This window comes from Aspergillus brunneoviolaceus, assembly GCF_003184695.1.
Source record: "Aspergillus brunneoviolaceus CBS 621.78 unplaced genomic scaffold BO95scaffold_87, whole genome shotgun sequence".
Taxonomy (NCBI): Eukaryota; Fungi; Ascomycota; class Eurotiomycetes; order Eurotiales; family Aspergillaceae; genus Aspergillus; species Aspergillus brunneoviolaceus.
Window position 1 is genome coordinate 24,242 of NW_020290817.1, and position 9,385 is coordinate 33,626.

At 53.3% G+C, this 9,385-nt stretch overlaps 3 protein-coding genes across 3 annotated transcripts; 1 reads left to right on the forward strand and 2 right to left on the reverse strand.

Moving 5' to 3' along the window:
* Positions 1-36: 36 nt before the first annotated feature.
* pmi1 (mannose-6-phosphate isomerase pmi1) lies at positions 37-2,306 on the forward strand. Its single transcript, XM_025587597.1, has 5 exons — positions 37-424; positions 494-514; positions 576-667; positions 726-963; positions 1,036-2,306. Exons 1-5 carry the CDS (start codon positions 394-396, stop codon positions 2,028-2,030), a joined length of 1,377 nt encoding a protein of 458 aa, XP_025437487.1. The 5' UTR covers positions 37-393; the 3' UTR covers positions 2,031-2,306.
* BO95DRAFT_476816 (putative Coatomer subunit epsilon) lies at positions 2,300-3,900 on the reverse strand. Its single transcript, XM_025589951.1, has 5 exons — positions 3,744-3,900; positions 3,296-3,677; positions 3,014-3,149; positions 2,609-2,847; positions 2,300-2,541 (listed from the first exon to the last, which is right to left on the reverse strand). Exons 1-5 carry the CDS (start codon positions 3,856-3,858, stop codon positions 2,433-2,435), a joined length of 981 nt encoding a protein of 326 aa, XP_025437488.1. The 5' UTR covers positions 3,859-3,900; the 3' UTR covers positions 2,300-2,432.
* Positions 3,901-4,781: 881 nt separating this feature from the next.
* BO95DRAFT_279059 (putative 1-phosphatidylinositol-4,5-bisphosphate phosphodiesterase Plc1) lies at positions 4,782-8,733 on the reverse strand. The gene has a single exon (XM_025581631.1). The coding sequence runs from the start codon at positions 8,467-8,469 to the stop codon at positions 5,017-5,019; it is 3,453 nt and encodes a 1,150-aa protein (XP_025437489.1). The 5' UTR covers positions 8,470-8,733; the 3' UTR covers positions 4,782-5,016.
* Between the last annotated feature and the right edge of the window lie 652 nt (positions 8,734-9,385).

Here is a 9,385-nt window from a genome sequence, read left to right on the forward strand (position 1 = left end):
ACGGACGCATGTGGAATCACCGAATTGGGGAACCAGCAAGACAATCGGACGAATCTGGAGGGGCAGATTTCAATGGATGCAGTGGATGGAGGGATGATGGAAGGATGGAGGTGAGGCCGAGAACAGTGGTGTCAATGTGAGGTGGGATGGGTAACATCTCATCTTTGAGAGACTTCTGCTTTTCTTTCCTTCTTTCTTCCTCCTTTTCCCCTCACCTTCATTCACTCTAGCTTCCCTAGGAAGAATAACACATTAGTGAATATCTTATCCACCCCTCCTCCCGCTCTTTGCTGCCTTGTCCCTTCTTGAGTTCCCCCTCCCCCACTATCAAAGAGCCTGGGTTCTATTCTGTTATCGACAACACCCATTCTTATCCCCTCCACCTCCGCCAAAATGCAGGTCCCATTGCTCCGGCTTCAATGTGGTAAGTGCTACTTCTTCTATCTCTATCCAAAATATAGTCCTGGACTGACAGTCTACTCGATCGCTGCAGGTGTTAATAGTTATGACTGGGGTAGGAGCTCCCCGCACCCCGAGTTTTTACCCGTCTGCCTTTCGCTGAACGCTCATCCCAGGCAAAATTGGCCACGATTCTGCGGCTGCCAAGTATGCAGCTACCTCGTCTGACTCGGACTTCTCGATAGAGGCAGAGAAGCCTTATGCAGAGGTTGGTACGCCTGGTGGTTGAGCCTCCGCAAGCGGTCGACTGACCCGATGACGTATAGCTATGGATGGGCACGCACCCTTCCCTGCCCTCCAAAGATTTCGAGACCAAGCGGACCTTGCTCGATATGGTCCAGGATAACCAGGCTCTGATGTCTGCCGAGGTCAGCGAGCGATATGGCGGGAAGTTGCCGTTCCTGTTCAAGGTGCTTTCTGTCCAGAAAGCTCTTAGCATCCAAGCGCACCCCAACAAGAAGCTTGCAGAAAAGCTCCACGCGAAAGACCCTCGCAACTATCCTGGTAACTAGCTCATGATCCTTGTCGGACCCATAGTGATAGTGCTGCAGCTGACTTCAAATTGTCGTTTCGCAGATGACAACCACAAGCCTGAAATGGCCATCGCGATCACTCCCTTCGAAGGCCTGTGCAGCTTCCGTCCCCTCGATCAGATCACACACTTTTTGAAGGCCGTTAAACCTCTCCGGAATCTGGTTGGAGAGCAGGCTGCCAGTGACTTCGAGCGCACCGTTCGGGGTTCCGAGAGTTCGGAAGACCCCGAGGTAACCTCCAAGAACAAGGACGCTCTGCGCACGCTCTTCACCACACTTATGAAGTCGTCCCCCGAGGACATCGCGGCAGCTACGAAGGAACTAGTCGAAGCCACTCAACAGCCAGACACGTTTGCTACCTCGTCCACCTCTCCCGAGTCGAATTCTAGCAATTCGGCCGAATTGGCTGCCATCATCACTCGCCTTAATGGCCAGTTCCCCGATGATATCGGTCTCTTTGTATTCTTCTTCCTCAACTTCGTGAAACTCGCCCCCGGTGAGGCTATGTTCCTGAAGGCCGACGACATCCACGCCTACGTTTCGGGCGACATCATCGAATGCATGGCGTCATCCGACAACGTCGTGCGGGCCGGGTTCACCCCCAAATTCAAGGACGTGGACACGCTCACGGAGATGTTGACGTACTCATATGCGCCCATCGAGGAGCAGAAGCTGCAGCCGACCGACTATCCGTACGTCGTGCTCAACGCGCCGGCGTACTCGAGCGGCTCATCCTGTCTGCTCTACGACCCGCCCATTGAGGAATTCAGCGTCGTCAAGACGGAACTCCGGAGACCCGGTGCCAAGGCGACTTTCGACGGCCTGGTCGGCCCTAGCATTCTGATCTGCACGGGCGGAGCGGGAAAGATCACCGTTGGCCACAAGTCGGAGGAAGTCAAGGAGGGCTATGTGTTCTTCGTAGGCGCCAATGCCGAGTGCATTGTCGAGAGCACCGACAGCGGAGAGGAGAATCCGTTCGTCACATATAAGGCGTTCTGCGATCTGACTGGCAAGGAAGACATGGCGAATGGCAATTAGGCTGTATGCAAGGTCAGTTTGCCTCATTTGCGTCATGTCCATCAGTCCTACATAAATATTTAATTTCGGGTCTATTTTCAATCTGAATTATCTTCGGATGTATATAAGTCTGGTCCAACCTGTCACTTTGTTTGCTGTGCATCACAAGAGAGAGAGAGGTCATTTTCACCCGTGCCGGGACATGTCCAGCCTTTGTGAATCTGTTTGGATCTCCCACACTCGGGAAAAGACGTCAGGAGTATAAGTATGAAGACATGGCTTAATAAATACTGGTAATACGAAAGCTATGCCATCGTATCGATTCATCATGAAAAGAGCAACTTTGCGCTAGAGGGTGGTAGTACTAAATGTAAACTTAAAGGAGACAAATGCAAAGTCAAAACACAGCAGCGCCTAGCCAACTTAGGCCAACACCCTAGGGGCGTACTTAGCCGCCGCAGAGTCAAAGAGATCACTCTTCTCCTGGATATCGCTCAACAGAGGATGCGATGGATGAGTCTGCTGGAGACGTCTGCAACACACACAAACACACATCAGAATTAGCATCCGCCCAACACCAGAGTTCACGGGAAACATACCCTTCCAACTCCTCCGCCGATTTGCCGGCGAGGACATTCAACACAATCGCATTGGCGATCACCTCCGCCTCGTCGGGGTATTTCTCCAGCGCTGTGGACAGCGCCGCCTCCGCCTCGGGCAGTCTCCCCAGGTGCAGCTCGGCGACGGCCTGGCCGACGATCGACAGCGGGGCGGCGGTGCCGGGCGCGGAGGCCAGTTCCTCGTAGACGTAGAAGGCCGCTTGGTATTTCTCGCCGCCCTGGACATGTCCTTTTGGTCAGTGACTGTAGCGGTCGATCGCGCAAGCAGGTTCCCCCATGAGCGGTCGGTTGGGAGAACGCTCGCTCTGAGGACGTGTCGGACAGGGCACGGGAGGGAGGGGGGGGGGAGGGGGGGGCACGAAGGGGCAAAGGCAAAGGACATACGACTCTCAACCCCACCCACGATTCCGCCAGGTTGACCAGCAGCGAATCCTGCGCCCAGCGCTTGGCGGCCTGCACTTCTTTCAGGGCGAGATCGGATCGGTTCTGGTGGAGGTGGATCTGCACGATTAAGGCGACGCTGTAGGCGCTCGAATCAGCTCCCATTTTTCCTGCGAATGCATCTCCCTTCTTGTGGAATTCAATGCAAAAGCACACAACAATCCACTCCATTGCCCCCTTTCTTTTCACCCTCTGATCCAAACAAAGTATGGGGGTGCGACTTACGCCTCCAAACTCCCCTGATGCTTAGCCAACAGCGCCAGCGCCTCCTCGCTGTGACCCTGGGCCTGCAGCACCGTGCCGGCCAGGACCTGCACGGTGCCGTTGTCGGGAAAGTTCTCGGCGAGGTCCTGGGCGAGGGTGTGCGCCGATTCGAGGTCGCCGGCCGACTGCTGCGCCAGGGCCTTCACCGCAGCCAGGTCCGGGTTGCTGTCGTCCTCGCCGGCGAGCTCGGCCAGCACGGCGGCGGACTGGCCCAGCGCGATCTGGGCGCGGAGCTGGAGGATGCGGGCGGGGAGCTGGTTCTCCGGGGAGAGGGCCGCGGGGTCGAAGTCGATCACGGCGGGGTATTGGCCTTGGTGAAAGGCATTGTGGATGTTGATCAATTCTGCGGAGGAGGAGTATAGGGGGTTGGTTAGTTATTGTAACCTAGGCTGGTACAATTCGAGAGAACGGGTTGCGGTTGCGGTTGCTGGGAATGGATGAAGAGCTTGAGGGAGGGGGTAAAGGGGGCATTGAATGTCATTAGGGTCAAGAAACATACCGCCTTCTGCTGAGAATGGATCCATTGTAGCGAGAATTTCAGGAAGTATTCGAATGTCGAATCGAGGGCCAGGTCAGTTCGGAGATAGTAGCAATCTAGTAAATGGCTTGGATGCGGAGGGCGGTCGGGAAAGTCGTCACGTTGCCTTTACGGGGGTCCGGCGGACGGCAGGTGGACCGAGAACTGGGCAAGTCATCCGAGCCAGGCGCCGGAGTTCGGCCACTGTGTGAATGTCTGAGGTACTCGAATATGTTCTGTTCTACAAAAGGTGACTATCCCTCATACATCCAAAGATCATGATTGTTATTCAATTTGTCATCGAATTGAGCTTGGAAAAATAGCGACCCAGCCGCATGATTCGTGTTAAAACAGGAGATTGAAAGACAAGTAAATCAAGTCATGATTCTCTCCCATACCGAGGACGAGGACTTTATCAATTCCTCCCGGAAAACAAGTGACAAACGGGAGAATGTTGAGATCATGAAGATGCAATGTCGCCACAAGAAGACCTCGGCCTCATTGACAATGCTCAACTTCCTGCGTGTGAGTCCTCGACCGTCGATGCCCACGCAACCCAAAATGCAAATGATGATGATTGTCATGATTGATACACCACCTGGAGTTGAGGTCGTAGGCCTAAGGACCGAACCGTGGTGTAACGAATGCAAAACCCAGGAAGAAGCCACGCAAAATAAACAGATAAGATATGGATAAATTTGGCACCGGAATGCGGTCAGCAAAAAAGAAGAAAGAATAAGAAAGACTCAAAGCAAAGGGTATCGCCACATAAATCAGGGTACTCCGGCAGAATAGTATAGAAACAAATCAAAACACAAGACACAGAAACACCGTTCGGCCATCCGGACGCTAAACAGTGGCCATGCATCTTTCACTGCCTCATAGAACAAAACAACCAGTTGCGAGATGATGCTTTCCATCCAGCCCACCTGTGGCTTCCTCGGCAGCTGAAATGCACCCAAGGCTCCAAAAACACAAATGCAAACTAAATAATAACACAGATCAAATGCAGTCAGGCTGGGATAACGCCATTCCTATACTTGCACCTGGAACGAGATGGACAAGATCATGATGACAAGGTAAGCGGGCTAAGAGAAAACAGCAGGAGTGAAGGCGTGGGTCAGTTGAGCATGACGATGCACAGTGACATCTGATGTCAAGCGATTCACGGAGGTAAAGACGAAGTGGAAGCGGCCGAAACCGTCGGGGTCAGCGCGGGGGATGTGGGAGAAGTATTATCGTCGGGAGTCATTGGAGCTTCACTGCCTTTGTCGGAGCCAGTGTCCCGGTCCCTTTCGGTGGATGAGGCTCGTTTGAAGACAGACTGGCCGATTTGACGGAAAATTCCCATTCGCTCAGCGCGGAGCTCTTCCGCATCAAGACGCTGAACTGAGACAGGGTCTTCCTTGGTGATCTTGCAGAACAGCGTGGAAAGCAGGTACTGGTCACCACCGGTGTCACAGAGGGGCAGGTAGCGGTATCCTTGCGAAAGGCTGCTGAGTTTAGCTGTGAATGTGGCCAGCTGCACACTGTTATTGTTTCCTGCACTGCGACCATCCAACGAGCTCCAGACCGTCCAACGTACAAAGACCAGGTCGGGGTATTTGGTTTCTAGCGAGAGCTTGAACCGATCATTGAAGATGGGACTGTAGCCATTGCTCTGTTCAATTTTGGTACGCCGACGGTGAGGATACCCGATCCCTGACATACCATTGCGAGCCGAGGCATCCATGCCTCCCTCGCCAAGTACAAAACTTTGACCACGATCATCCGCACTGAACATCTCGATTTCGACATAAGGATTGATGTAATCCTCTGGTCCAAGGCTGCGGGGGCGGGGCAGTTGCTGCGCAGAGATAACATCGACCGAGAATCTGACGAGTTTCCTCTCCTTGCCCTTTGCTGCCTCTTCACCAAGACGCACAGTTCGGAGGGACTCGGGCTTGAGAACATAGCCTGTACGATCCGTTCCGGCTGCGAACATTGCATGGTTCATTTGCATGCCGACGTCGTAAGTCTGCCAATTCAGGGCCGCCATCTGCACACCGCGCCGCCAGAACTTGAGTGGATCAAAGTTGGACGATCGTAAGCGGAACCCCGAGGGATAGACTCTGGTGAGATATTTCCTATTATGCCTCTCAAACAGAGCCTTATTGTCCATGTCGCGGCAGATGCTCTCGAAAGAGCGCTCGGCAAAGGAATACACGTGGTTGTATTGCTGACTTTCCGGAGAGAAAAAGCTATGCCACTTATAGCCGCGGGTGTAGACTCCTAGGTCCGACAAAGGCTTTGTTATCTTGCTCTTCTGGCTTCGTCTTCGCTCCTTTTGACTGGTTGAGAACATGTTGGTGTCACTGTCCTCTGTAGCACTGCTGATGCTGGTGGTCGTAAAAGAGCGTCGATCGTGTGTCAGAAATGTATCGGCGCTGTCCGGGCCAACGGTGGTCGAGCTGGTTAGCGGAGGGAGATTGAAGGTCATCTGATGCTCGGGCACCATCGGTCGAATGAACGGAGAGCTTGAACTGCGTTTACGACCGGAGCTCATAATCGAGGTTGACGTTTCTTGACGCATGTCCGCTTGAGGCTCGTCGCATACCTTGACTTTGACCAGGATGCGACCCTTGAGATCTTCAGGCGAGGGCAGAACGAATGTGTTATTGAGGAGCGGCTCTAGGACAAGTTGATCTTTGAAGGTCTCCCTCATGATTCTCACCATGACCAACTGTTGCTCGGGACAACAATGGACCTCAAGAGAAAGAATAAGGGGATAGTCACTGCTGATGAACGCGTACCGATTGATGACGGTGATGCAATCCGCAAATAGCACGCTGGTGGTCATGGTTCTTCCGTGAGAGACAATGGGCCGACCATCCGCGCCATCCCAGCAGTCTATTTCTACACAACGACAGCCTTGCGACAATGCGCTGATGTAAGCTTCAGTGCTGGAAGCCCCAGCCACCTGACGTCCCAGGAGGTAAGTGTTGTGTGAGCTTGAAATGAAGTATTCATTCAATGGTCGGTCGAATCGAGATTGGGGAGCTCGGGAGGCATAAATCCCATTTGCCGAGGAGGCCAAGAAAGAAGAGAAAGCATCAACACTCATTCGGGAGACCTGGTTGTCACCGTGTTCCGGAATGCTCGGCGTGCGCGGCTTTGACTTGCGGACAAACTTGTCAAAGATAGATGTCCAATGGGCTTGATCCGAGTCAACGTCCTCATTCTGAACATCACGAAGGAACGATAGGAATTCGTCGAGAGTGAGGCCGTCAGAGTTGAAAGCATTGTCCTTGAAGATCATTTTCACGTCTTTCCGCTCCTTCAATCTAGCAACGAAGTCACTAAACTCGGAAAAGTACAACTTGCCCTTGTTGTTGATGTCAGCCTTGGAAAATTGGGCGCGCAGCATGTTCTTCGAGCAATTGATGTGCAGGCTGCGGCAGACACCCTCCACGGCTTCGAAATCAAGGCTCTCCTGATCGCCTGGCTTGAGACCCTGGGGGTATAATAATTGCATCTCACGCTGCCAGTGAGCCTTCAAGACCGCCTCGCTCTGTCCGGATCCTGCCAGACCAGCCATGAGACCTATTCTGTAACGGGAAATATGTTCGAGGGTTGAAGTCCAGAGCTCGAGAATGTGGTCATTCGGAGCGATGAGGTGCATTGTTTTGACCGTACGGCCTTTAAAGCGTTCCGCATCAGCAATAACAATTGTGAACCATCGACTTTCGAGTTCTTCTGGGACCTGGTGCTCCTCGCGGTAATTCCGCGCATCGGCCCCGACACGGATCTCCTTCACATCGTCGATGTAGAACCGTTTTGCTGGATTGGAGGGATCCCAGTAGACTTTGCCAGCATCGAGATCCAGGAAGAAACGCACTTGTTTGCGGCGCTTTTTCGTGACTTTGGTCAATATCGTGCCACGTTGGATTGCCCCGTCAACCTTGGGCGCAACCACACCACTATTGCGGGAAGCCGTCAATGAGCTATCATTTGGTAGGCTGGATGCTTCTGGACCACATGCACCGTTCATTTCCAAGGCATCATTGCTGTCTTCCTCGTTGCTAGATTCCAGGGCGTTCTCCCAGCTGTTCTGAGCAGTCTTGCTATCGCTTCGTCTGCGCATGATAACCGGTCCGGAGCTCCGATCTCGCTTGTCATTGTGGGTGGTGGAAGTACGTCTTCTCGTGAGCTTGCTCGCTGCTCCACGTGAGATTCTACGCATCAAACCGGGACCTTTGTTCGTGTTCTGAGTGATGATATCTGCCGAGCCAGAGGTGATGGCGTAGCCAGGAACAGCCATCTCGGACTCTCCAAGCTCGAAAGTGCCAGGCGGTACAAGAGGGGCAGTGGACAGTCGCCCTCGAAGAGAGTCAGAGGGGATATGTAAGGGTGTGCCTGATGGGCTTGAAGCATTTGAGTAGTTGTAGGTTGAGTGAGTAGAGTTTGGGGTGGCTGAGTAAGAGGAGTAGAAGCTTGCCGATGAGGGATTGGAGGCAGGCGGGATTGAGGTAATGACATTATGTAGTTTGGGGGGTTGAGAGGGTGAGCCAGTGAGTTTTAAACTTGCTTGAGTGTCGCCATTGAGGGTGGAAGGCGATGAAGTAGCAGCGTAAGCCATTGCGGAAACCCTAGCAGACGTAGTACCCAGCTGCAAAATGTGAGATTGTAGACCTGCCGTGAACCGTGCCAATGCCTGAGTCACCTGGACCCTAGGAGGACGAATGAACAACGACACACACAACGATTAGGCGGCTGTGGTGACCCTGGAATGGTAGCCTGTCACTGTAATGCAATACGAGCCGGAATGGGGATCGTGTCTGGCTGAGTGATGCAAAAGCCACTTCCTTAGCGGGATTGCGGTTTTGATATCTGCATCTTGGCCTGCCTCTGATGCAATGCGGAGAGCCCTGCCAGAGAGCGCTCGCGATAGTTTAGGGTACGGGTTCCTGATAACAACTGAAACAGACACCGACTCTGTGTAACAATCGGCTCGGCGGGGGTGGGTAGGCCTAGAGTCTCTGCGTTCCAATTCAATTGACCCAGAACGTCTGATGACTTGACACCGGCTAATAATCTTTCTCCTGCGCTGTTTTTTTTTTCCTTTTTGAAACCAGGAAATATCCTGTTCCCTGGGTGCCTTCTCGTTTTATTTCGCCCTGTTTATAATCTCCGCTTTCTGTCTGTGTCTGAATCCTGATTCAAGCCCCTCTTCGAATTTGCCGATCTCCTGATGCGCGGGGAAAGCTGTACTCTGCAGCAGGAATGGGAGGACGTGCGGAGCTGGGCCAATTGGGCGGGATCGGGGATGGCGAGCAAGGCTGTTTCCTGTTGGTAACAGGGAGAGGGCCGATGACCGCTTAGAAGGGAAACGAGTATTATGCAAGTCAAAGCCGTATGCGCTGCGCATGTGCTTAGCTGTCAGCAGAGCCCCTCCACAGGTAGCTTGTACAGGCGCCGGTAATGGAAGGGATTGAGCTTTGCGTCGGCTGGGCGTTACTGGGGAGCAACTAAGGGCAGACGGCGAGAGGGTAAGG

Excerpts from the sequence above, each read along its gene's own strand:
- pmi1 (XM_025587597.1), top strand. The coding sequence starts at position 394 with ATGCAGGTCCCATTGCTCCGGCTTCAATGTG. Across the intron at positions 425-493 it reads ATTGCTCCGGCTTCAATGTG|GTGTTAATAGTTATGACTGG; the intron begins GTAAGTGCTACT and ends CGATCGCTGCAG. Across the intron at positions 515-575 it reads TGTTAATAGTTATGACTGGG|GCAAAATTGGCCACGATTCT; the intron begins GTAGGAGCTCCC and ends CGCTCATCCCAG.
- BO95DRAFT_476816 (XM_025589951.1), bottom strand. The coding sequence starts at position 3,858 with ATGGATCCATTCTCAGCAGAAGGCGGTATGTTTCTTGACCCTAATGAC. Across the intron at positions 3,678-3,743 it reads AGCAACCGCAACCGCAACCC|AATTGATCAACATCCACAAT; the intron begins GTTCTCTCGAAT and ends CCTCCTCCGCAG. Across the intron at positions 3,150-3,295 it reads CATCAGGGGAGTTTGGAGGC|CGTCGCCTTAATCGTGCAGA; the intron begins GTAAGTCGCACC and ends GAGCGCCTACAG.
- BO95DRAFT_279059 (XM_025581631.1), bottom strand. The coding sequence starts at position 8,469 with ATGGCTTACGCTGCTACTTCATCGCCTTCCACCCTCAATGGCGACACT.